Here is a 26,593-nt window from a genome sequence, read left to right as displayed (position 1 = left end):
TTCTTTTTTTGAGATGGAGTCTCGCTCTGTCGCCCGGGCTGGAGTGCAGTGGCCGGATCTCGGCTCACTGCAAGCTCTGCCTCCCGGGTTTATGCCATTCTCCTGCCTCAGCCTCCCGAGTAGCTGGGACTACAGGCGCCCGCCACCTCGCTCGGCTCGTTTTTTGTATTTTTAGTAGAGACGGGGTTTCACCGTGTTAGCCAGGATGGTCTCGATCTCCTGACCCTGTGATCCGCCCGTCTCGGCCTCCCAAAGTGCTGAGATTACAGGCTTGAGCCACCGCGCCCGGCCCATGGCTAATTATTTTTATTGCTAAGTAGTAATCCATTAAACTGACGTATCAAAATTTCTTTATTCATTCTCTTGGTAACAAGACATTTGGATTATCTCCTGGTTTGGACTGTCGTCAATAATGCCACTGTGAGCATTCTTGTACATACCTTTTAGCAGACAGATGTTTTCCTTTCTTTTGAACAAACAAGAGTAGAATCTCTAGATCATAGTACAGGTTTATGTATAATTTTATAAGAAATTGTCAAACTTTTTTCCAAAGTGACTGTACCACATTATACTCCCATCAGCAGGGTATGAGAATTCCAGTTGGCACCATGTCGTCCCATTTGATTTTGTATTTTTATTTTTGGTCATTTTAGTGGATGTATAGTGGCAACATCCTTTATTTTAGGATAAGAATCAGCAATAATAAAAAAAGAATCTATGTAGCAATTACCTTGCCCTTTGTTTATACAGAACAGTTCCAGCTCCTTTACTGGACTAAGATCTAAAACCCCAACTCTGATTACATTTACCTCACCCCTTCCTATCTCAGGAGTTGTCTTAGTCCATTTGTGCTGCTATAACAGAATACCTGAGACTGTGTAATTTACAAAGAAATGTACTGCCGCCGGGCGTGGTGGCTCAAGCCTGTAATCCCAGCACTTTGGGAGGCCGAGACGGGCGGATCACAAGGTCAGGAGATCGAGACCATCCTGGCTAATACGGTGAAACCCCGTCTCTAATAGAAAATACAAAAAACTAGCCGGGCGACGAGGCGGGCGCCTGTAGTCCCAACTACTCGGGAGGCTGAGGCAGGAGAATGGCGTGAACCCGGGAGGCGGAGCTTGCAGTGAGCTGAGATCCGGCCACTGCACTCCAGCCTGGGCGGCAGAGCAAGACTCCGTCTCAAAAAAAAAAAAAAAAAAAAGAAATGTACTGCCTTCTGGTCTGGAGGCTGGGAAGTCCAACATCAAGGTGCTGACATATTTGGCGATGATGATTTCAAGATGGTGCCTTGGACACTGCATCCTCACATGACAGAAGGTAAAGGGCAGGATGGTGGAGGGGTAGGGGTTGGGGGAGAGAAAGAAAGAGAAAGAGAGAAAGAGAGAGAGAAAGAGCATGCAAGTACATGCAGAATCTCTCCATGAGCCTTTTACAATGGCATTGTTGATGAAGAGTCAAACCCTGTAAAATATTTGAAGAGATTTACTCTGAGCCAAATATGGTGACCAATGGCCCCTGACACAGCTCTCAGGAGATCCTGAGGACACGCCCAGGGTGGTTAGGGTACAGCTTGGTTTTATACATTTTAGGGAGACATGAGACATCAATCAATACGTATAAGATGTACAATGGTACAGAGAGTTTCCAGGTTATAGGCAGATTTAAAGATTGCTGATTGGCAATTGATTTAAAGGGTTATTGTCAATAGAAAGGAATGTCTGGGGTTGTGGAGCTCAAGGTTTTATCATGCAGATGAAACCTCCAGAGATAACAGACTGTAAATGTTTCTTATCAGACTTAAAGAGTCTGTTCTATCACTAATTCCAGAAGGGAGGAGGGTATGATGAGGCAAGTCCAGCTTCTGCTTCCCATTATGGCCCAAGATCGAGCCAAGGCTTGATCTTGGCTCACTGCCACCTCCATCTCCTGGGTTCACGCAATTCTCCCGACTCAGCCTCCCAAGTAGCTGGGATTATAGGCAACCACCATCATGGCCGGCTAATTTTTGTATTTTTGTAGAGACGAGGTTTCACCATGTTGGCCAGGCTGGTCTCATATTCCTGACCTCAGATGATCCACCGCCTTGGTCACTCAAAGTGCTGGGATTACTGGTGTGAGCCACTGTGCCCAGTCTATTGAGACAGGATGTTGTTCAGGCTGGAGTGCAGTGGGGCCATCTTGGCTCACTGCAGCCATGACCTCCCAGGCTGAAGTGACCCTCCCACCTCAGCCCCCAGAGTAGCAGCCCCCAGAGATGCCTGCCACCACACCCAGCGTTGTTTTTTTCCTTGCACGTTCATTGAGCACCTACCCTGTGATAGGTGTGGAGGTGTTCAAGACAAGACTTGCTTGTGGCCTGTGAGGATCCACACCTACAGAGGATGACAGGGAAGAAATGTGGTAAAAGTGGCTCAGGAGTGGGGTGTGTGTTTGTGTGTGTGCATGGGTTTCAGAGAAGCAAAGGGTCAGCTCTATTAGAAAGAGGAGAGGTGGCCCCAGATCAGGTGTTGACTGATGCAGGACATTTACACTGGATATGGAACAAATGGAAGAGGTTGTCTAGACAAAGGAAAGAGTGTGTGCAAAGGCTTAGGAGCATGTTAGGAGATAAGTAACTGGCTTAAAGTTGCTGAAATGGAGAGTGTCAGAGAGCAACAAAAGTGGGAGGAGAAATAGGAGTGACGAGAGATACAGCTTTTATAATGAAGTTACAGAGACCCTTGAAAGATTTTAGGCAAGGAAGTAGTGAGGTTACATGTGAATTTTAACAAATTAGGCAGCTAATATAAAGAAGGGACTGGGCCAGGCGCAGTGGCTCATGCCATCTCTACTAAAAATACAAAAAATTTGCTGGGTATGGTGGCAGGTGCCTGTAATCCCAGCTACTTGGGAGGCTGAGGCAGGAGAATCACTTGAACCCGGGAGGCAGAGGTTGCAGTGAGCAGAGATCACGCCATTGCACTCCAGCCTGGGCAACAAAAGCAAAACTCCGAGTAAAAAAAAAAAAAACATTATTTTAAGTAAAAATGTGCAAGCAGCAAGCAGTGGGTACATGAAAAGTGGGTCTCTCACTGAGGTGCTGAGTGAGGGAAGACAACCAGCCCAGATCAGACCCTAGGAGCAGTGGGAATGAGGGTGGACAAAACAGACGAGGAGAGTGAGGAGCACAGGGACTGGGCATGGGGAGGGGAGTGAGCAAGGAAGCTCTGGGTTAGAGTCATCCTTAACAGAGGTGAGGAGGCGGCTCTGTGAGGACCCCAAAGGGGTGTCAATGGGCTCTGCCAAGGGGATCCTCCAGGATCAGGCTCAGGGTCAACACCTTAGGCTCTTTCATTTTTAGCCTCCCTGTTTGTGTTTTTTAATGGCAGCCGCCAAGGCAGAGTCCTTAGCCGTGCCCCCTGCTCTATTTCCCAGCGCCTCTCCACGTACGTGTGTGTATGTATACATTTTTTTTTTTTTTTGAGATGGAATTTTGCTCTTGTTCTCCAGGCTAGAGTGCAATGGCACAATATCAGCTCACTGCAGCCTCAGCCTCCCGGGTTCCAGCGATTCTTCTGCCTCAGCCTCCCGAGTAGCTGGGTACAGGTGCCCGCCACCACGCCCGGCTAATTTTTGGTATTTTTAGTAGAGACGAGGTTTCATCATGTTGGCCAGACTGGTCTCGAACTCCTGACCTCAGGCGATCCACCTGCCTTGGCTTCTCAAAGTGTTGGGATTACAGGCGTGAGCCACCGCACCCGGCCTATTTTTTTTTCTTAAGGCCAGGTCTTGCTCTGTTGCCCAGGCTGAAGTGCAGTGGTGCGATCCTAGCTCACTGCAACCTTGACCTCCTGAGCTCAAGCAATCCTTCCACTGCAGCCTTCTGAGTAGCCGGGACTACAGGCGCGCGCCATCACACCGGGCTAATTTTTGTTTTTTTTTTTTTTGTAGAGATGGGGTCTCGCTATGTTGCCCAGGGTGGTGTCGAACTCCTGAACTCAATCGATCCTCCCGCCACAGCTTCCCAAAATGCTGAGATTACAGGAATGAGCCACCGCGTCCGAACCGCTCCATACATATTGATACAGGAAAACTCACAGGATGCGTCGCTGGTAATCCATGCTCCCATAAAGCCTGGCCTCTGGAAACAGACCTGGGAGCGAGCCCTGACGTTCTCAGCCGTGGGGCTTCTCAGAGAGGGGTACCTCGAATTAGGTTCCTTATCTTAAATAAAGAGAGTAACAGCAGCCACTTTTTCACAATCTTGCGAACGCCAAATGGAAGGATCCCTCGAGAGCGCTGAGAACTCGCCGAGCTCCTCCCGGGAAACCCGGGATCACGAGGCGCCATTTTGCGGACGGGCAAACTGAGGCCCGCGGCGCCGCGACTTACCCAGGCCCTTTTGCAGTGGGAGGCGGCGGTGGAGGAGGGTGGTCTGGGGCTGGGACATCAAAGTCCACCCTGCCGCCGGCTTCCACGCAGCTGCCAGAATGGTCCTGACCCCGCCCAAGTAGGGCGGTGCGAGGCGGGGCAGCCCAGGCAGCTGTCATGGCGGCGCAGTTGCCCGACGCCGGAAGTGCCCGCCTGGAACTCCAGCTCCCAGCAGACCCCGCGACGCGCCCCGGTCGAAGCCGGGGAAGCAGCCGCCATTGTCCGCGGCTGAGGCGAGGCCTTTGCTCGGGCTGTGGGGCTGCTGTAGCTGCGGGGCTCGGGGGTCCGGAGAGCCGGCGGGGAAAGGCGGCGCCAGGGCGGGTCCTGCGCCTGCCCTTTCCGCGCCGGCTTTGCGCCCCCGTTGCCTTCGGCTCTCCAGCCAGCAGCCTGCCTCCGGCCTCCCGCCTCCGGGCGCTCTTCCTTGTCTGGCCGGACGGGCCTGGGTGAACTCTGCACGTCGGCTCCGCGCGCCTTTGTCCCCGAGGCCGCGTCTGGAGCTCCCAAGCGCACTGCTGGCCCGGACCTCGGCGCGGGACAAAAGCCAAACGCCCCGGGCGAAGCGACCCCGAGCCTGCTGCGCCGCTTTCAAGGGGGACCGGCGGCTGCAAGCCAGGTGAGGCCGGGACGAGCTTCTGCAGCGTCGCGGCCGCGTCGGTCTTGCGGAGGAAATTTGGGTCGGGAGCTCTGGAAGCAGGTGATAAGGATGCTTCTGAGGCCATTGATGGGACGAATAACCCCGTTCATTCCCCAGCCGGCGTTTCTCCCCCCGCCAGTTCACACAAAGCACTGTGAAGGACGTCAGATCGGGGTTGGAAACAGCTCCGGGTTCCCTTAAACATGCAGTGACGGTGGCGGTCACTGTCAAGTTGCAAATAACGGTGCAAAATACGGTTTGCATTCTGCGTTTTCGCGCTGATTCCGGTGCTCCTGAGGCCCACTGTGTGTTCTAGTGCTTTATACACATACCCAGGAATCCAGTCGAGAGGTTGCTGACTTGTACAAAGATCTGGAACCTGAGGAGTTAGGGGTCTGGGCGCCAGGCTCATCCCTAAGTCCTCAACACACACACAAGTTTAGGCTTAGTAAATCTTGGACGTGAATTTCTTTTGGAGGTGGGATTAAATTTGCATAACGTTCACCACTTTAACCACTTAAAAGTGTGTAATTCACTGGTTTTATTGTATATTAATAAAATTGTGCAACCATCCCCGTTACTAATTTTAGAACATTTCATCACCCCACAAAGAAACCCTTGTTCCCATTAAGCAGTCACTCCCCGTTTCATTTTTCCCCCAGCTCTAGGCAACCACTAATATATGAGGATTGGAAGTTGATTTTACAATAATTGTCGTCAATCCAAAAGTTCCATTTGTGTGGTGACTGGCTGTCTCTTGGGAACGGCTGACAAATTTGTACCCTCTCATTCAGGATCATGCTTTTTTCCAGCTTATGCAAATTACCCTTCATTTCTCTCCAGGAATTGTGTTACTTTTTTGACATGTAAATTCTCTTTTCTGATGATGCTCCTTACAAGTGTTTTTGTCGCTTCTGTGGATGGATTCCCTTCTTTGTTCCCGCTTGGTCTTCTGTGACAAAGGACTAGTTTTGTCTTATTTCACTTTTGTCACTAGGTTGGAATTTGCAGTATTCCTGAGCAGGTGCCTGGTCAATCAGTCCTCAGGATGGCAGCCATCAACCCATGGGCCTCCTGGGGTGAGTCCAAATTGTGTTTCTTCTGGGCCTCCCCCAACATTAGCTGCTGCAGTCACGGGTCAGAGCTGGGACAGGCTGAGGACTTCTGAGGATGGAAGGGGCTCTATCTTGGTACAAAATTAGAACTGATTGGTGATAAAGGAGGAAAATTGTTGGCATAAAATACACTAACTTTTATGTGTTTCATAGGCATCTCCTGAGAGGTATCATTAGTTTTAAGAGATTTTCTGGTGGTTTATGGGGTTTCCTAAACAACAGTAATACATATAAGAAAATATTGTTTCTGCTGCTCCTGTATATATTTTCAGCTTTGTTGTTTTTACTTATATAGCATTGGTTGGTAACTTTAAAACAGTGTTAAGTAATAGCGACTCACCTGTGCATTGCCTGTGTGAATCCAGCTTATGTTGGATTTTTTTACATGCCTTTGGGCTCTGTTTATGGAATTTTGTAGTGCCCATTAGCAAGTCAGTCTCCTCTTGTATTTTGTCGCCTCGAATCACTAGGTTTGGTGTCACAGTCCTAACCTGATCCTTCTGTGCAGGTGCCCTTACGGACCAGTCTTGGGGGATGACGGCTGTTGACCCATGGGCCTCCTGGGGTGAGTCAAGAGCCCGGTCAGCTGTGGGCTGCCATATTGTGGCCTCTCGCTGTAGTGCTCTGCCACAGCTGGAGATTAGAATGGGGACCAGGTGGGCTGGGCACGGTGGCTCACGCCTGTAATCCCAGCACTTTGGGAGGCCAAGGCGGGTGGATCACAAGGTCAGGACATCGAGACCATCCTGGCTAACACGCTGAAACCCCATCTCTACTAAATATACAAAAAGTTAGCTGGGCAAGGTGGTGGGCGCCTGTAGTCCCAGCTATTCGGGAGGCTGAGATAGGAGAATGGCGTGAACCTGGGAGGCAGAGCTTGCAGTGAGCCGAGATCGCGCCACTGCAGTCCAGCCTGGGCGACAGAGCCAGACTCCATCTTAAAAAAAAAAAAGAATGGAGACCAGGTGGGGCTTTAGGGCAGGTGGTCCAGATCTGTCTCTGCAGAGTTGGAGCAAGGAAGAATCAGAAAACTAGTGAGCAATAAGGTGATGGTGACGTCTCAAGATGCATGAGAATTCATGTGTGGCCATTTAGGTTCAGGCCCAGGAAGGTTGTGACCAGACACTGCTTCTCAGAGATGGTACCTTATAGCACGGGGGGGGGGGGGGGCAATGAGAGATTCATGTGTTCAGGTACTTTCCTAACCTTCTCTGAGCCCTAATTCCTTCATCTATAGAATGAGGAAGTGGGTCTCTTGCCTCATTCAAGGGGGAGGGGCAGGGGCTGGTCCTCAGCCCGCCAGAAGGACAGGTGAGCTCCTGGCAGCGAGAGCTGCCTCCATGACTTTTTTCTCGTTTCCTAGCTCTGTGTCCTCAGGATCCTGCCTGGCACGTGGAGGGGAGCCTGGAGGAGGGGAGGAGGGCCACTGGGCTCCCAGCAGCCCAGGTTCAGGTGAGATGGGGCTGTTCTGTTCCCAAAGGATGATGTCCAGGTTATCCCTGGTCATCCCAGTTGATGTGGCTCACCAGTTTACAACAGTTGGAGTCTGAGTAGGAAAGGAAGCAACTGGAAGTTAATGCTTCCTGAGAGCAGGCAGGGAGAATCAGGCTGTTTTTAGGGCTTCGGAGCCTTGCGGACCAGCCTGTCCACAGGGCTGAGCTCCGACTAGCGTGGCCTTGCGGACCCACCTGTCCACAGTGCTGAGCTCCGACTAGCCTGGCCGCTTGTGGGGCATGAGGGGCAGCCCTTTTGGCTGGTAGCCCCACTTCTGTCTTGCCACCTTCACTCATGTCTTTAGCACCTGATTTAGGCGTATGCTGTGCAGTGCCTGCTGTGAGGGGAACAAGGACAGGTGTGAGCCTCCACCCTGAGGAGCTCCCAGACCCTTTTCCAGGGTTATTCACTCACCTGAGGACATCTCACAGCCTACCTGGAGCCACACATGCAGTGTGGGACGTGAGAAACCTGAGACGGGTAGGGTAGGCCCGGAGGAGCTCAGTCACCTGATGAATTGGGAGATGGGACAGAGTCTGTGTGAGGTCAGCTTTTGCTGTGGAGGGGAAGGCTGCTTGGGAGACCTGGGCCAAGAGGTGAAAAGAATGCATCAGCCAGTTGGGCACAGCCTGGTGAGTGGGAGTCTGGCCTCCTGCAGCACTACAGGGGTGGGGGTGGCAGGCACACTACGTGACCAGTGTTTGAGTGAGACTGACTCCAGTTAGATTTGAGGCTGGAGAGGCCAGGATGAACCCAGCCAGGCCCTGAATGCCTGCTGCAGAGCCTCAGAAGTCTTGGGATCAGGGGGCACCAGGGTTTGAAATGTGATGATGGGTGTGGAAGAGGAGGGCTGTGGGAAGCAGGCTGGTGTTTCAGGCTTCAGTCTGACCAGGACCTTGGAACTAGGGAGGAGAGGTATAAGGAAATCAAAGCAGGGTCCTTTGTGATTATGGGGACAGGGTGGCTCCTGAGAGAAATAGGACAATGGAGTCACTTAGGAAAGGTGTCGTCTCTCTGTGGTCCTCCTGCCCAGCCTCTTCACCAGATGCAGCCACTTAAAAAAAATTTTATAATAGCTTTATTGAGATGGGACTGACATACTATAAAGTTTATCCTTTTAAAGTTTATAATTCTGTGGTTTTTAGTATAGTCACGGAATTGTGCAACAATCACCAGTATCTAATTCTAGAACATTTTCATCACCCCAAAAATAAATCCTGTACCCATTAGTAGTCACTCCCTGTCCCCCTACTCCCTCCCAACCACTAGTGTACTTTCTGTTCCTAGGAATTTGCCTAGTCTGGACTTTCATAAAAGTGGAATCATAATATGGCACAGCCTTTTTTGTCTGGCTTTTTTCACTTAGCATAGTGTTTGCGTTTTCAGGAGTTATCCATGTTGTAGCATTGCGTCAATACTTCTTTTAATGACTGAGGCAGCCATTTTTAACTTCTTGTTTTCAGTTTTTTAGAGTTGTCTCTATTTCTAAATGGGAGATTTTTAAAAATTTGTTTTTTCTAATTCATCAAAGTTACATTTACCCTGTTAACTCCCTGCTATGAAAGATGAAGAAAAACAGTTTCATTACCTTTTTTTAGGTCTTTTATTTTTAAGTTAAAATAATGAATCCAGCAGATGTGAGATACTTGGATATAAAATGATTTAAAAATCATGTCTCTACTTTGTGCCTCCCCCTGAAATTAAAAAAATTAATGAAACCGCCCACAGTTTCAAATCTGGTGGGTGAAGTACATCATAAGTCCCCACTTGGCAGCGTTGCTATCCCTGGTCCAGATGAGATGGGAAGCAGAAGGGCTTGAACCATGTGATGCAAGGTGATTGTTGCCTGGTATCAGAACTTGGGCAGCTATGAGGTGTGCTGCTGTTACAATGTACAGTCATTATTAAATCCTAAAACAGAATTATCAGTAGTGAAGCTAGGCTAGCCTGAAAGAGGGCCCGTGAATCAGACTCTGAGGAGTAGAAGTTAGCTGTAATAAAACACCGCGAAGAAGCCCTGTTAACCACCACGCTACACTCTGCTGTTAATTTATGCTAGGCTTTCTGAGAATTATCCAAGTTAATGCCGAGAAAATAAAACAGAATTAAAAATAACAACACCCTCCAATGTCTGAAGAGTTGTGATTTCTGATAACATGCTCCTGGCTGGCCCCCCTCCCCACACTTACTTTGGATTTTTTCCTGTGGGAAACTTGGATTTGACTGCTGTGTGTTTTTAACTAAGTGAGATCTTCAGGAATGCAAAAGAACCCTGTGTCCTTTATTGTTCCCTCCGAGTTTAAATCTTTATTGAAATAAAGCATTTATCTGGTGAAAACATCAAATGCTGTCATCCCTCATTATCTGAATAGTCCATTCATGGAAGTATGTTCAATAGTGAGGTTTTAACTACAGAAGCCCAGATCCCCTTATTTCTAGAAATAGGGGGAAATAATAATTGTAGTGATAATATCTCATTCCATCTAAAAAACCCCAACCAGCCTGTCCAAATATGGAAGCATTCAAACCCCTCTGTAACAATCCACCTAGGATATCTGCGTAACAAACGTTAGGTACATAAAACATCAGTAATAATCTGCTCTCATCCTTGGTCAGACTTGAGGATGTGCACAGTCTAGTTCTGTTTCCCTTCTCTGCAGTGAAATCTACCATAGAAGCCATCTGAATTGCCCCAGGTTCCTTGAAGGGGGAGCAGTTGGGTAAGATCTGTTGGCAAACATCTGAGACCCAGCTCAGCACCCTTGGTCTTCTCTCCTTCAGCCTCTCACAGGGTTTATATATGTGGCTGGTTTGTTAGCAGATTCCATAAAGTGCTTTAGAATGCCTAGATAAGTGCTTATACGTGTGTACAAAGTGATGTGTGCAAGAATGTTTATGAGAATTTGGGTGAAACACATTTGCAAGTCATCCTAGGATATAATTGGAAAATACAGATGCAGCTCCTGAGGGTGACCTGTGGAACAGAAGGGTTTGCTCCTCCCTCTAGCAGGACTCTTCTCTCTTTAGCACCCTTACGGTAATCTCAGCATCAGGCAACAGTGAAACCTGCATTTCCTCTCCTATCCTTGAAGGGTCCCTCTCATCTCCACAGCCCGTGAGACTAGGTTCCTGTCTTCCACCATCTCTTCCTTCTGGCCTTTCGGTTTTGCATTTTCTTTGCAATTCTAGGCTGAAGGTGTTTACTGTGTCCCCATACCATTCATTTATTTATTTTTATTTTTGAGGCAGAGTCTCATTGTGTTGTACATAGTGGAGTGCAGTGGCACAATCTCAGCTTGATGTAGTCTCCCCTCCTGGGTTCAAGGGATTCTCATGCCTCAACCTCCCGTGTAGCTGAGATTACAGGCATGCACCACCACACCCAGCTAATTTGTATTTTTAGTGGAGACAGGGTTTCACCATGTTGGTCAGTCTGGCCTCAGACTTCTGACCTGCCTTGCCCTCTCAAAACGCTGGGATTACAGGCGTGAGCCATTGTGCCCGGTCCCGTTACCATCCTGGAGGTGAGGTCTCCATGATTTGTGGGCCCGGACATGGTTGGTTACATGTTCAGTTAGGGGCACCTTTTCTTTTTTTCCTGCTTTTTAGCCCATGGGGCTTACAGTTTGAAAATGTCCCCTTTTTCCTTTCTGAATTTTTTAAAAATTTATTTTAATTTTAATTTTGACAAATTTCATAATTACAGAAGAGTATAAAAAGGAAGCAAATGGCATCACCATCAGCGAACACTTATTACTGTTTTGTCATGTTTGTTATCTTTTTCTTCTTTTACATAGTACTCTTTGTCTTTCCACCATTTCTCAGGCAACCACTCACGGATTCAGTTTGTACACAGCTAATTCATTTTCATATGCATATGTAGATGATAAACTAGATAGACATAGACAGTCTTTTTCTTTTTTTGAGACAGAGTCTCACTGGGTTGCCCATACTGGAGTGCAGTGGGTGATCTCGGCTCACTGCAGTCTCCGCCTCCCGGGTTCAAAGGATTCTTGTGCTTCAGCCTCCCAAGTAGCTAGGATTGCAGGCATGTGCCACCATATCTGGCTAATTTTTGTATTTTTAGTAGAGGTGGGGTTTTGTCATATTGGGCAGGCCGGTCTCGAATTCCTGGCCTCAGTGATCTGCCTGCCTCGGCTTCCCAAAGTGCTGGAATTATAGGTGTGAGCCCCTGCACCCGGTCAAACACTCTATTTTTTTCCCAGTGATTTTTTTCTACATGTAGTTTTCCTGTAGTTTTCTTTTTTCAACTTTGAGGTCCATCCGTGTTCATAGATACAGAGAAGTCAGGTTTGTTCCTTTTGTGCTGCCAAGTGTATCCATTAGAGAAGTGCACCTCTGTTCATGGTTTCTTTTATGGACAGGTTTATAAATTCCTCTTTCCCCCATTGTTTTTGCTTCTCCAGCCAAAGCTGTGTGAACATTCCTGTAGCTTCACTTTGTGCACGTGTTTATGTAGTTTTTTTATCTAGGCATACCCCTAGAAGCAGAATTGTACCTGGTTTTAGGTATGTACTTTTTTTTTTTTTTGAGATGGAGTCTTGCTCTGTTGCCCAGGCTGCAGTGCAGTGGCGCAATCTCAGCTCACTGCAACCTCCGCCTCCCTGGTTCAAGCGATTCTCCTGCCTCAGCCTCCTGAGTAGCTGGGACTACAGGTGCATGCCACCACACCCAGCTGATTTTTATATTTTTGGTAGAGGCGGGGTTTCACCATGTTGGCCGGGATGGTCTTCATCTGTTGACCTCATGAGTCACCTGCCTCGGCCTCCCAAAGTGCTGAGATTACCGGCGTGAGCCACCATGCCCGGCTAGGTATGTACTTTCAATGTTACTAGTGCTGCCACATGTCTCTCCAAGGGGCGAAGCTACTTCACAGTCTCCCCACTCTGGGAGAAAATACCCATTTTCCTGCATTTTTGTCAACACTTGACATTATCAGGTCTTTTAAATATTTGCTTACCTCAGGACCAGAAAGGTGTATTGCATGACTTTCATGTGCATCTTCTTGATTGCTAAGTACCTTTTGATGTCTTTATTGTCCGTCTGTATTTCCTTCTGTCTTTGTTTCTCTTCCCCCATTCCTGGATTTCTAGAGACCAACTTTAATGTAGGTATTTCACACACATTCTGAATCCTAATTCTTTGTCCCATATCAACTGTCTCCTCCCAGTCTGTAGCTTGTCTTAACTGGTGGTGTCTTGTCAGTCAGATGTTTGAATGTTGGTATGTCTTTGTCAAATGTGCCTGTCTTTGTTTATGGCTAGTGTTTTTGTGTGTCTTATTTTAAGAAGTCTTGTGTTATTTAAAAAGTAATACTTCCCTCTTGTCCTTTTCCTTTATGTTCTCTTTCTGGGCTCTTCTATTAGGTGGTGGACCTCCTGAACAAATTGCCATGTCTCTGATCTCTTTATATTCCATGTCCTTTTCTTGGCGGAGTTTGGGGGTGTGATGATCATGTTCTCACCACAGCAGAACTCTCTAGGGCCTGAACTAATTGCTGTGTCTTCTGGTCTTTTCTTACTCTGTGAATGCTTTCCTCTTCTCTCAACCTCTCTTGTAGCATCCTGTCCCACTTTATACTGAAATCACTCTGATCTGAGAATCTGAGAATAAGAATTACAGTTCTCTGAAAGTTGAATGTGGCTGTTGTCTGGATTCTCTGGCCTTGTGGCTACTTAGTTCAGTCTCTTGATCTGCATCAGGGGTTTCTCATCTCCAAGAGTCATCTGGTCTAGGGCAGGGCTGTGAGGCTGGAAGCCCTGCTCTACTGCAGCTGCGTAGATCTGACTCCTGATTGGTGCCTTCCATTCCCCTCTGCCCTCCTGGTGAGGCATGCCCTGGGTTTCGTGGGCCTGCATGGGCCAGGGTCAGCCGGTCAGCTGTACTTCCAGTTTCATAGATAAAGAGCTGTGAGGCCACAGACTCCCTTCTCTTCCCCATCTGGTGGGACGGAAGAGGTCTCCACGCATCTGGGCAGCCTGAGAACTTAGCCGCAGTCTCAAGTCTGAGGAGGCTCCTGGGACTTTTGCCTGGGTGTAAGTGCATGGCTGCTGGCAGTGCCGCCCGCGAGGTGGGGCACTTGCAAAGCTATTCAAGTACAGGCTTCTGCCTGCTGTTTTCAGCCTGACTCACTCCTGCCTCTCCTAGAGTCCTCTTGCAGGAGGCACCTGCTTCACCATGGTGCCTCCTAGTGTGGGGCTGGAATCGCCTCTGGTCTATTTGGTCAGCCTGACCTTCATCTGTTCTGCCTCTGGGAGGAATGAGTGGAATTCAAGGTGCTGACGCCCCCATTTTTTTTTCACTGGCTGGGTTATTTCTTTAACTTTCTTTAAAAAAAAAAAAAAAAAGCTTTTTAGGAGATTTTTGAACCCCAAAGTAGAAGATGAACCCTGTATTAGTTTAGTTTTATGTTGCTATTGTAATAGACTACCACAGACTTTATGGCTTAGAACAACATGAATTTATTCTACGTTCTGCAGCTCGGAAGTCTAAAATGGGTCTTCAGGGCTGTGTTTCTTCTGGAAGCTCAAGGGAGACTGCTTCCTGGCTCATGCCCTGTCCTCCGTCTGCAAAGTACATCACTCCAACCTCTGCTTGCGTTATATCTCCTGTGACTCTGACTCCTGCCTCCCTCTCTCACTGATAAGGACTTTGGTGATTACATTGGGCCACCTGGATAATCCAGGATAATCCCACTAAAGATTCTTAATTATATCTGTAAAGTTCCTTTTATCATTAAGATAACAGTCACAGGTTCTAGGGTTAGGACATGGGCATCTTTTGGGGGGTGTCATTCAGCCTGCTGCAAGCACCCGTGTTGACCAGCTTCAGCAGCTGTCAGCTTTCTGCTTTCTGCATTTCTTTTCATCGATTCCAACACAACCTTTTTTAAACTGGAGGCTTTGAAAGCAAATCTCAGAATTGTATCATTTCACCTGTGAGTGTTTCTGTGTATGTATCTAAGAGATATGTACCCTTAAGGAAGAAATCATAATACGTTTATCATACTCAGCAAAATTACCCATAATTCCTCAATGTTACCTGATATCCAGTTCATACTGTTTTCTCTACATGTCCCTAAAATAACTTTTTACAGTTGTTGGTTTTTCAAATCAGGATCCAAACAAGGCTCACACACTGCACGTGCTTCCTATGCGGAAGAAACTAGGTCACTGGTCTCGTTGATTTGCCTGATTTTTGCCTTCATGTTGTCATTGAATACGTTTCTCCATCGTCTCGTCTCCTGTGAGCAGTAGTTGGACTAGAGGCCTGAGTAGACTCATCTGGTATTTTTGGAAAGAACACTTCGTAGGTGGTGCTGGGTTCTTCGTGCTGCTTGCATCCATGAGCACGTGGTGTCTGGTTGTCCCATTTTCACGTATGGTGGGTTAGTGGGTGCAGGTACTGTCAGGCTGACCACTCCGTTATAAAGCCACCTGTCTGCCTTTCACCTGCGGCTGAGCAGTCATTGATGGTCATTGCCACTGTCCACTGTTTTATTAGGGACCGCAGAACCACTCTCACGATTTCGTTCCTCTTGTGTTTATTAGACCTAATTCCTGTATTTTTAAACATATAGTGATTCCACTGGGGTCTTGGGAGGGCTGAGAAGTGAATTTGTGGCTTGGTCTACCAGCTGGACAGCCGTTAGGGTGTGGGTTTGCACCTTGTTAGTGTATGTGAACATTGAAGCCATCTAAGAAGGTGCCACCCCAGGGAGGTTAGGATGTGTGAGACAAGTACCGGGTCAGAGGCACCCTGGGCCATCAGCACAGCTGCCTAGCTGGCTCCCCAGGTGCTGTTGCGCTGTGAAAGTGCATCTGGCGTAGGTGTGGTGCACTTCTCTGTCCATGTTACATTTATTTTTTGTTTTTTGTTTTTTTATTTTTTGAGACAGAGTTTCACTCTGTCGCCCAGGCTGGAGTGCAGTTGTGCGATCTTGGCTCACTGCAACTTTGCCTCCCAGGTTCAAGGGATTCTCATTCCTCAGCCTTCTGAGTAGTTGGGATTACAGGAGTGCCCCACCATGCCCAGCTAATTTTTGTACTTTAGTAGAGACGGGGTTTCATCATCTTGGCCAGGCTGGCTGGTATCAAACTCCTGACCTCAAAGGATCCACCCACCTTGGCCTCCCAAAGTGTTGGGATTACAGGCATGAGCCACTGCTCCCAACTCCATGTTACATTTAAATTTTAAAAAATTACATTACCATACAATGTAGAAACAGTAGCCGTCAAGCATACTGAGATCTGGGCAGTCTGTGAGAGGAAAACCAAGAAGTTGTCATTGACCATGGGGGTTTGGGAGGGTATCATGGAGGGAGGTTGTGGCTAGCATTTCTAAATGCTGCATAAGCCAAGAAGGTAAAGGCGGCCGGGCGCGGTGGCTCAAGCCTGTAATCCCAGCACTTTGGGAGGCCGAGACGGGCGGATCAGGAGGTCAGGAGATCGAGACCATCCTGGCTAACACGGTGAAACCCCGTCTCTACTATAAAAAAAATACAAAGAAACTAGCTGGGCGTGGTGGCGGGCGCCTATAGTCCCAGCTACTCGGGAGGCTGAGGCAGGAGAATGGCGTAAACCCAGGAGGCGGAGCTTGCAGTGAGCTGAGATCCGGCTACGGCACTCCAGCCTGGGCGACAGAGCGAGACTCTGTCTCAAAAAAAAAAAAAAAAAAAATGGTAAAGGCAGAAATCAAACTTTGGACTTGGCAATCACAAGACATTGGTGAGATCTTGGTGAGAACTTGGTAAAAATAAGAGTCATATAATTATTGCTCAAAAATACTTCAATATAGATCAGCAAAAATGACAAATATTCAGAAAAAATTTCCATTACCAAGGAACAGGAAAACGGATAATAAAGGGAGAGAAGGAACTGCCCTGGGGCAAGGCCGGACGACAAGGAAGGAGAGGTGGGAGTGCCCTGTGCCTGGCAGGAGGAGGTTGGCTGCCAGAAGCAGTGGGACGAGGGTGCAGGAGACGTCTCTACGGGGGTGTGAGGCTGCAGGGGTGGTGACTCTGTGCCTCTGAGGACATGAGACACAGAAGCAGTGGGACGAGGGTGCAGGAGACGTCTCTACGGGGGGTGTGAGGCTTTGGGAGGGATGATTCTGTGCCTCCGAGGATGTGGGACACAGAGGTGAGGTTCAGCCATGGAAAAGAGGATGGACAGTCCTTGCCGTGGGGTACAGTAAGGCTGAGCCTGGGGGGTTGTGAGCAGGAGTTGACTTTTCAGGGTATGGTATTTATTGGAGCAGAAGCAGTTCTTTGTTTTAAGCCCGTCATGTGAACGTAGAGGGGAAGCAATTGAGACAATAAAAGTTGGTACACTGAAGATTCAGCAGGGAAGGCTGGCTCAGGTCAGGACTCGAGGCTGGGTGCAGTGGCTCATGCCTGTAATCCCAGCACTTTTGGAGGCCAAGGTGGGCGGATCACCTGAGATCAGGAGTTCGAGAGCAGCCTGGTGAACATGGTGAAACCCCATCTCTACTAAAAATACAAAAATTAGCCAGGCGTGGTGGTGCACGCCTATTGTCCCAGCTACTCAGCAGGCTGAGGCGGGAGGATCACTTGAACCTGGGAGGCAGAGGTGGTAGTGAGCTGAGATCGCACCATGGCATTCCAGCCTGGGCGACAGAGTGAGACTCTGTCTCGAGAAAAATAATTTAAAAATAATAATAAAAGGACTTGAGGGATGTATTCATAGGAAAAATCAGACTTAGATTACCCTTCCTTTTTCCTTCTAGTTTTCCAGTTTCCTTGCTTTCATTAAAAAAAAAAAATCAGTTTAGATTGTTTGTAACTAAAGTGCTTTTGATGGCAGCTGTAACCAATTTTCCTTGGACTGGGCTGCTCTGGGGCATCCTGCACACCCTTAGCTTCAGTCCTTGGGACAGAGATGAACTGGGAATGGAAGGCTCCCCACCATGGCCAGAAAGACAACTTGTGAATGTGCAGATCATGCTTTCAGGTCCTTGATCTGGGTGTTGAAGCAAAGACTCCATCCTAAAGGTCTCTGGCTTGCAACCATTGCTTATAGCCTGTTGCTGCACCAGTCCAGGCCTTATGACATGACTGCCTTTCCAGAAGTGGGGCATTGCCAAGGTGGGGGACATAGCCAGTGTGCTGGAATTTGGCAAGAGTCTTCGAAGAGACCTGCTTAGCTTTGCTGTGGTTCTTGTGGGCCCAGATATCTAATTCCCTAAGAGTATATGCCAAAGATGGGGTCTTGGGTGGTTCTCAGTGAGCCCTGCCTCACATTAGTCAGACTCGTGAATAACCAGGACAGTTTCTCTATATCCTGTCTTCTCTCCCGAGGGCTGTCAGCCTCACTCCATCCCTAGAAATATTGGAGGCGGTGGTCACAGGCTGAGAAGGAACATTTGTGTTCTTCTAGGAACCAGTGACCTTCAAGGACGTGGCCGTGGACTTCACCCAAGAAGAGTGGGGGCAGCTGGACCTTGTTCAGAGGACTCTGTACCGCGATGTGATGCTGGAGACCTATGGGCACCTGCTCTCTGTGGGTAAGGCAGGTGCTGCCCAAGTAAACGAAGCTGTTCCCATGGTAATGCCTTCAGCTGCTCCATGTTTTAGAAGCTTGTTGCAGGGGCGAGGGTGGTGTCTCCGAAGAGCTGAGATGATCTTGGGCCCTGAGGTTCAGGGACGAAACTCCTAATGCTTACAGAGCATGGAGTGGGAAGGACCTTGCGTATTCTGCCCAGGTTGAGAAGTCACAGGGAGCAATAGGCAAGAGAAGCTTTCTTTGGCTGTCCCAAAGCCTCATGACATGAGTTCCATGCTTTTCCTCCATGCACAGGAAATCAGATTGCCAAGCCTGAGGTCATCTCCCTGTTGGAGCAAGGAGAAGAGCCATGGTCGGTGGAGCAGGCATGTCCTCAACGCACTTGTCCAGGTGAGGGCAGAGCCCAGGCTGAACAAGGAACTTCCCCCCAAGCCCTCTTTGTTAAGAAATGGAATAAGGCCATGAAGAGTTACCTTCCTCAGATACATTTAGAATTCCCTCTAAGGAGCTTTCTTCTCTTGCTGCTTTTAATTTAGAGCAAAGAAGCATCACCATCCTAATAAGGTAGCCATTTTCATGCGCTACAGTTTCCCTCCTCGCTGTCGGCTCTCTTGATGGCTCCTGTTTTCTTTCCTTTTTTTTTTTTTTTTTTTTTTTGAGATGGAGTCTCACTCTGTGGCCCAGGCTGGAGTGCAGTGGCACTATCTCGGCTCACTGCAAACTTCACCTCCCGAGTTCACGCCATTCTCCTGCCTCAGCCTCCGAGTAGCTGGGACTACAGGCATGCACCACCACGCCCGGCTAATTTTTTGTATTTTTAGTAGAGACGGGGTCTCACCGTGTTAGCCAGGATGGTCTTGATCTCCTGACCTCGTGATCCGCCCGCCTCGGCCTCCCAAAGTGCTGGGATTACAGGCGTGAGCCACCGTGCCCGGTGATGGCTCCTGTTTTCTGCAGTCCCTTCCTCTAATGTTACCTCTCATCCATGTAGCTACTTAAAATGTTTTCCTTATTCCTTCTGTTGCCAAACTTGTAACCTATAACTACAGATACTTCCTTAAAAAAAAAAATAGGTTTTTTGGGCTTTTTGGTTTGTTTGTTTTGAGACAAGAGTCTTGCTCTGTCGCTCAGGCTGGAGTGAGTGGTGCGATCTCAGCTCACTGCAACCTCCGCATCCCAGGTTCAAGCGATTCTCCCATCTCAGCCTACTGAGTAGCTGGGATTACAGGCACCCGCCACCAAGCCTGGCTGTTTTTTGTATTTTTAGTAGAGACGGTGTTTCACAATGTTGGCCAGGCTGGTCTCGAACTGCTGACTTCAAGTAATCCACCCACCTCAGACTCCCAAAGTGCTGGGATTACAGTATGAGCCATGGTGCCTGGCTTGGGCTTTTGTTCTTACTTACATCTTCTTGGATACCAAACAAAATAGATTTTTAAAATATAGGTAATGTTCAAATATCTGAAAGCTACTTAAAATGTGTAAGCTAAAAAAAAAAAAATCTCCTTTATTAAAAATTAGCTGGGCTTTGTGGTACATATCTGTGGTCCCAGCTACTCAGTGGGCTGAGGTGAGGATTGCTTGAGCCTGGGATGTTGAGGCTGTAGTGAGCTGTGATTTCACCATTGCACTCCAGCCTGAGTAACAGAGCAAGACCCTGTCTCAAAAACAACACCAAAAATAATTCACTTATACTCCCTGTTCTTAGTCACATTACTATTATTCCCCCAAAACAGAGATACACAGAGGCATACACACAGGTAACCACTTTTCTTTTACTATAAAATCTTGAATTATTTTGGCCGAGCACGGTGGCTCACACCTGTAATCCCAGCACTTTGGGAGGCCAAGGTGGGTGGATCACAAGGTCAGGAGATCGAGACCATCCTGGCTAACATGGTGAAACCCTGTCTCTACTAAAAATATAAAAAATTAGCCGGGCGTGGTGGCGGGTGCCTGTAGTCCCAGCTACTCGGGAGGCTGAGGCAGGAGAACGGCGTGAACCCGAGAGGCAGAGCTTGCAGTGAACTGAGATAGTGCCACTGCACTCCAGTCTGGGCAAGAGTGTGAGACTCTGTCTCAAAAAAAAAGAAAAAAAATCTTGAGTTATTTTCTTGATAGTTGCCCTGGGGATTACAATTAACATCTTTTGAGACAAGGTCTTGCTCTTCTGCCCATACTGGAGTGCAGTAGCACAATCTTGACTTACTGCAACCTCTGCATCGCAAGCTTAGGCAGTCCTCCCACCGCAGCCTCCTGGGTAGCTGGGACTACAGCCATGCACCGTCATCCTCAGTTAATTAAAAAAAAAAATTTTTTTTTTTTGTAGAGACGACTTCTCACTGTATTGCCTAGGCTAGTCTTGAACTCCTGTGCACAAGCAATCCTCCTGCCTTGGCCTCCCAAAGTGTTGAGATTATAGGTGTGAGCCACAACACCTGGCCTTACAATTGACATCTTGATTTATGACAATGTAGTTTGGATTAATACTAGTTTAATATTAATAGTATACCAAAACTTTATTTCTGTATAGCTCTGCTCTCCTCTTTTTTGCTGTTTTGTCATCTTTATACGTTGTGTGTTCATGAATATAGATTTATAATTATTGCTTTATGCAGTTGTCTTCTAAGAGACTAAAAAAGGGAGCTAGAAACAAGAATTGTATTTATATTGTCTTTTCATACTTATGTAGCTGCCTTTATTGATGTTTTTTATTTTGAGTTACTGTTGAATGTTCTTTCATTTCAGCATGAGGGACTCACTTTAGCATTTCCACTCTGTTGCCCAGGCTGGAGTGCAGTGGCATGATCATGGCTTACTGTAGTCTCAACTTTCTAGGCTCAAGTGATCCTCCCATCTCAGCCTCCTGAGTAGCTGGGACTATAGGTGCACACGACGATGCCTCACTATGTTGCCTAGGCTGGTCTTGAACTCCTGAGCTCAAGTGATGCCCCTGCCTCAGCATCTCAAAGTGCTGGGATTACAGGCATGAGTCACTATCCCCAGCCAGCATTTCCTATAGGGCAGGTTTGCTAACAGCAAACTGTGGAGTTTTGTTTATCTGGAAATCTCTTGATTTCTCCTTCATTGTCGAAGGATAATTTTACTGACTGTAGAATTCTTTTGTTTGTTTGTTTGTTTTTGTTTTTGAGACGGAGTCCGCTGTGTCCCCCAGGCTGGAGTGCAGTGATGCAGTCTTGGCTCACTGCAAGCTCCGCCTCCCAGGTTCACGCCATTCTCTTGCCTCAGCCTCCCGAGTAGCTGGGACTACAGGGGCCTGCCACCACGCCCGGCTAATTTTTTTTTTGTATTTTTCAGTGGAGATGGGGTTTCACCGTGTTAGCCAGGATGGTATTGATCTCCTGATCTCATGATCAGCCTGCCTCAGCCTCCCAAAGTGCTGGGATTACAGGCGTGAGCCACTGCGCCCAGCAGAATTCTTGATTGTCGTGTTTTTTTTGTGGCCTGAATAGTTTTCTTTCTGGCCTAAATAGTTTCTGAGAAACAAGCTGTGAATCTTCTTGAGGATCCCTTGTATGTGATGAGTTTCTTCTCTCTTTCTGCTTTCAGGATTCTCTCTTTGGCTTTAATTAAATTGAATTAATTGATTAATTAATTTATTTTTTGAGATGAAGTCTTGCTCTGTCACCCAGGGTGGAGTGCAGAGGCGCGATCTTGGCTCACTGCAACCTCTGCTTCCTGGGTTCAAGCGATTCTCCTGCCTCAGCCTCCCGAGTAGCTGGGATTACAGGCACCCACCACCACGCCCGACTACTTTTTGTGTGTGTGTGTGTGTTTTTAGTAGAGACGAGGTTTCACGGTGTTAGCCAGGATGGTGTCGATCTTCCGACCTTGTGATCTGTCCACCTCGGCCTCCCAAAGTGCTGGGATGACAGGCGTGAGCCACGCCTGGCCCTAGTTTAGTTATTATGTGTATGCATGTAGCCTTCTAGGTTGGAGCTTCTCAGAGTCCCTATAGACATCTCATTCCTCAGTTCTTTCATTCTATCTTTTTGACTCCTGTGTTTTGGGCCCCACCTGTTTGCCATCACCTTGGGCAATGGTGACTTTAAAACATTGCCTGTAAATGTTAGAGAAGTATGTCCTCCCTAGAGGCTTTTTAACACTATGAGAGTTCTGTGTCAGGCAAAATAAAGACCAGCTTTTCCAGTGGAGTCTTCCAGGGAGCCACTAGGCAGGTCTAGTAATGACGGTTCTTTGGGATTGAGGCTTTGAAAAAGCTCCAGCTTTGTTCTGCTCACCGAAGTACCAGAAGTGGGAGCTGTCATTTTCAAAGGCTGTTACTGAGCCAGAAATGGGACCAGGGTAAGTTAAAACCCCATATAGCTTACTGTTCTTTTTTTTTTTTTTTTTTTTTTCTGAGATGGAGTCTCGCTCTGTCGCCCGAGCTGGAGTGCAGTGGCCTGATCTCAGCTCACTGCAAGCTCCGCCTCCCGGGTTCACGCCATTCTCCTGCCTCAGCCTCCCGAGTAGCTGGGACTACAGGCGCCCGCCACCTTGCCCGGCTAGTTTTTTGTACTTTTTTTAGTAGAGACGGGGTTTCACCATGTTAGCCAGGATGGTCTCGATCTCCTGACCTCGTGATCCGCCCGTCTCGGCCTCCCAAAGTGTTGGGATTACAGGCTTGAGCTACCGCGCCCGGCCTACTGTTATTAAAATTTACTTTTCTGGAATAAATGTTTCCTGGTTGCTGCAAGGCTTTGGTTAATTTACAGAATTTTGAAAAATTGCATTCTGACAGTTTTGCCAGTTTTTTAGTTGGTTTTACAGAGTGTTGATATTTTAGATGTCTTTACTTTGCCATTTTCACTGACATTCTGCCCCAGGTAATCACTTTTAGTAATTTCTGTTATGTGCATAACGGAGTTTCCTTATGCAACTACAAGCATGTAGGAATTTGTGTTACTTTTCACGTTTTCAACAGTAGGAATATTATACACATTGTCTTTATCTTACTATTTTTGGCAATGTGCCACCATCTCTTCTTGAGTCCTGAAGTTGGATTATCTTCCACCCACTCTAATGGAGGGGACTTTGGTGGAGAATCTCGCCAGTTGTTTTCTATTCAGATTGGAAACTTTCCCGTAAGAGCTCATGAATTCCAGGAGCTTTAATTCTTCTACCTTCAGTGCTGCCCGTTCTTAATTACCATCTAGAGCGCTGCAATTCCAGCACCTCTGTCCTTACACTTCTCCCTTTTACGAAGCATCTCAGCTGTCTCCTTGATCACAGCCGATAGAACCAGTAATCTTGTCTCCTCTGTCTAGATGTTTTCCCATCTTCCTGAGATGTATTTCTGCATGTCCCCTAAGCTGGAGATTAAGAAGTCATCTTGACTTCCTACTCTTTCCTCTCCAAGAAGTAATCTCCCTTCTAACTCCCAAGATTTTCTTCCTCTGAAATGTTAGTTATGTCATTCAGCTTCCATCATCACTCTCAGTCCAGCCCCTTTCTCATAAAATTCCAGCCCAAGTTGATGAGGAAATTCTCACTTCTTGTTAGCCACCTCAGGTATTATTTCTAGGTTTATATCCCTGAAATCCTTCATTATGAGGTCCCTGTCAGTCAACCTAGAGTGATTCTAGTGGCCTTTTAACAAAACAACTGGATTTCAAGACCTTCTATTTTTTCTATTATTTCTCTCATTTCCTGAATAGTTCCTGGGGTTTATTCAGCAGGTCTCCTTATCTTCCTCCTTACACACTGGTCACGCCATGCATGCCTCTGCTCATGCCGAGTGACTAGTCATTCTGTACCCAGGTCGTGCTTCAAGGCTGAGCTCATGTTGTTTCTTTTGTGTGAACCATCCTCGATCACTTCAGTCAGTGTTGATCTCCTTTTTTGATCTCCCACCCACTTAGCATCTATTCTATAACCCCACTATCTCAGAGTGATGTTTCTTTTTTTTTTGAGATGGAGTTTCGCCCTTGTTGCTTAGGCTGGAGTGCAGTGGCGTGATCTTGGCTCACTGCAACCTCCGCCCTCTGAGTTCAAGCAATTCTCCTGTCTCAGCCTCCCGAGTAGCTGGGATTACAAGCGTCTGCCACCACACCTGGCTAATTTTTTTGTATTGTTTTAGTAGAGATGGGGTTTTACCATGTTGGCCAGGCTGGTCCTGAACTCCTGACCTCAGGTAATCCACCTGCCTCAGCTTCCCAAAGTGCTGGGATTACAGGCATGAGCTACCGCACCCAGCCTCAGAGTGATATTTCATGTATATTCATCACTGTTTGGTATGACCTCTCATCACATAGATTCTGACTTCCAGGGAGACCATACTTTCTTGCCTCAACTCTGGTGCTGGAAACACTCGGTAGACTACAAGTACTGAGTGAGTGTAAAGTTGGACAAGAGCTGTTCATTTGGTCTTTCAGTTGGTCTTTCATTTGGTCAGGGAATTGGTCAGCTTCCATTTGTAAAAGCTTTTACTGGAAGGATTTAAAATCTATATGAACATAATTCAGTAACTTTTAAGAGCTGAGCTTGAAATTGATAATAAATGCCAGTTGTGCAGAGTAGACCCTCTGTTATAATGGTTGTGGGGGCCAGGATGGGGGCTCGCATTTGTAATCCCAGTGCTTTGGGAGGCCAGGGTGGGAGGATTATTTGAGCCCAGGAATTTGAGACCATCCTGGGCAACATGACAGAACATTGTCACTACAAAAAATTTAAAAACATTTAGCCAGGCATGGTTATGTGTACAGGATGCACGCCTGTAGTCCTGTTACTCGGAAGGCTGAGGTGGGAGGATTGCCTGAGCCCAGTAATTTGAGATTACAGTGAGCTATGATGCCTCAGTGAGACCCTGTCTCAAAAAAATTGAACAAAAAATAATGGACTTGGGTGGTAAAAGGGGGGAAATTACATACAGTAAAGAGAGAAAAAGAAGCAGAGGGAGGACAGGGTCTAGTTCTTGTTGGACTTGCCTGGGACTTTAGACCCTGTGGCAGTCTGCATAATGACTTCCCCTACAAAGATATCTGCATCCTAATCTCCAGGATTTGTGAATAGTGCACCTTGTATGGCAAAAGGGACCTTCAGATGAGAATAAATTAAGGATCTTGCTGTGGGGAGATTATCCTGGATTGTCTGAGTGGATTCTAACTGTACCCACAAGGGTCCTTTTACAAGATTGTGGTGGGAGTCAGAGACACAGGGAGAGGAAGTGATGACAGAAGCAGAGGTCAGAGTGATGAGCTTTGCAGATGGAGGAAGGAGCTGTGAACCAGGGAATTTGGGCAGCTTCTAGAAGATGGAAAGGGCAAGGATATGGTAGATTCCTTAGAGCTCCTGGAGGGAGCACAACCCTGCCAATAACTCCATTGTAGTTCAGTGAAAGCCGTTTTGGACTTCTGACTTCCAGAATGGTAAGATCATAAATTTGTATTATCTTAAGTCACTAAATATGTGGTAATTTGTTACAATAGCAGAAAGAAACTAATATAGCCTCCTTTGGTTGTTAGAGAACTGATACTTCAGCAGTGACAATAGGCAGCTCCTGTGTATTAAACTTGCCAGGAGTTTGGCTAGATTCTGAGTCTCATTAGTTATCAGAAAAGTTCTCTGAGGATAGCAGCAGGGCCATTGTTCAAGCATAGGTTAGCAGACTGTGACTCCTTTGTCTGTTTTTTACACTGTGCTGTCTTCCTAGTCCATCTATCATTGCTCTAAAAATATTCTGTGGTGGATAGAAGTGTAACTTTAGGGGTATCCATAAACTGTGATGATGTTTGCCTTTTGGGTTGGTGGATCTTGTGTGATTGACTGGATTCTGTGACATAGGAAACAATGTGATAGCATTTTGTCATAGGTAACAGCCTGGCTTGAAGCCTCGCTTGATGATTGAAGGGGTGGCCTGCCCCTCCACACCTGTGGGTGCTTCTCGTTAGGTGGGACGAGAGACTTGAGAAAGGGAAATAATACACAGAGACAAAGTATAGAGAAAGAAAAGCGGGACCCAGGGGACCAGTGCTGTGTTTTCAGAGGACCCACACTGGCACCGGCCTCTGAGTTCCCTTAGTATTTATTGAGAATTATCTTTATCATTAAAAGGATAAGGGAGTGGCTGGACAATAGGATTATTGTAGGGAGGAAATCGGCAGTAAGACATATGAACAAATCCTTGTAACATGAATAAGTTTAAAGGAAAATGCTGTGCCTTGAGATGTATATGCGACATCTCCATAAACCTTTTAGCAGTATTGCTCCAGCAAGTCCCACCTTATTCCTAAAGGTGTTTTCTCCTTACTCAGTAAACAAGACACACAATGGGTATTACCCGGAGATGTTCCAATCTCAGGGAGGGGCAGGATTTTTAACCGTCAAGCTTCTTTCAGGTACTTGTTTAACAAAGACACATCCTGCACAGCCCA

The 26,593-nt window shown here is 47.3% G+C and overlaps 1 protein-coding gene and 1 pseudogene across 2 annotated transcripts in view; one reads left to right on the top strand and one right to left on the bottom strand.

The window, feature by feature from the left end:
- Nucleotides 1-3,943: 3,943 nt before the first annotated feature.
- On the bottom strand, nucleotides 3,944-5,311 carry LOC111521176 (annotated as a pseudogene).
- Nucleotides 4,599-26,593, top strand: part of ZNF606 (zinc finger protein 606) — a 26,654-nt gene continuing 4,659 nt past the window's right edge. The window contains exons 1-6 of one of the 2 annotated variants that reach the window (XM_023184398.1): nucleotides 4,599-5,026; nucleotides 6,045-6,126; nucleotides 6,671-6,727; nucleotides 7,526-7,614; nucleotides 18,075-18,201; nucleotides 18,495-18,590. In XM_023184398.1, the coding sequence (XP_023040166.1) occupies nucleotides 6,096-6,126; nucleotides 6,671-6,727; nucleotides 7,526-7,614; nucleotides 18,075-18,201; nucleotides 18,495-18,590 (400 nt within the window). In that variant the 5' untranslated portion in view covers nucleotides 4,599-5,026; nucleotides 6,045-6,095. Of the gene's footprint in view, nucleotides 5,108-6,044; nucleotides 6,127-6,670; nucleotides 6,728-7,525; nucleotides 7,615-18,074; nucleotides 18,202-18,494; nucleotides 18,591-26,593 lie in introns of both variants that reach the window. The other variant, XM_023184400.3, reaches the window with a different exon arrangement.

Source organism: Piliocolobus tephrosceles, chromosome 21 (assembly GCF_002776525.5).
Source record: "Piliocolobus tephrosceles isolate RC106 chromosome 21, ASM277652v3, whole genome shotgun sequence".
In the NCBI taxonomy this organism is placed as follows: Eukaryota; Metazoa; Chordata; class Mammalia; order Primates; family Cercopithecidae; genus Piliocolobus; species Piliocolobus tephrosceles.
The sequence above is the reverse complement of the archived record's forward strand: the minus strand, read 5'-3'. Positions and strand labels throughout refer to the sequence as shown.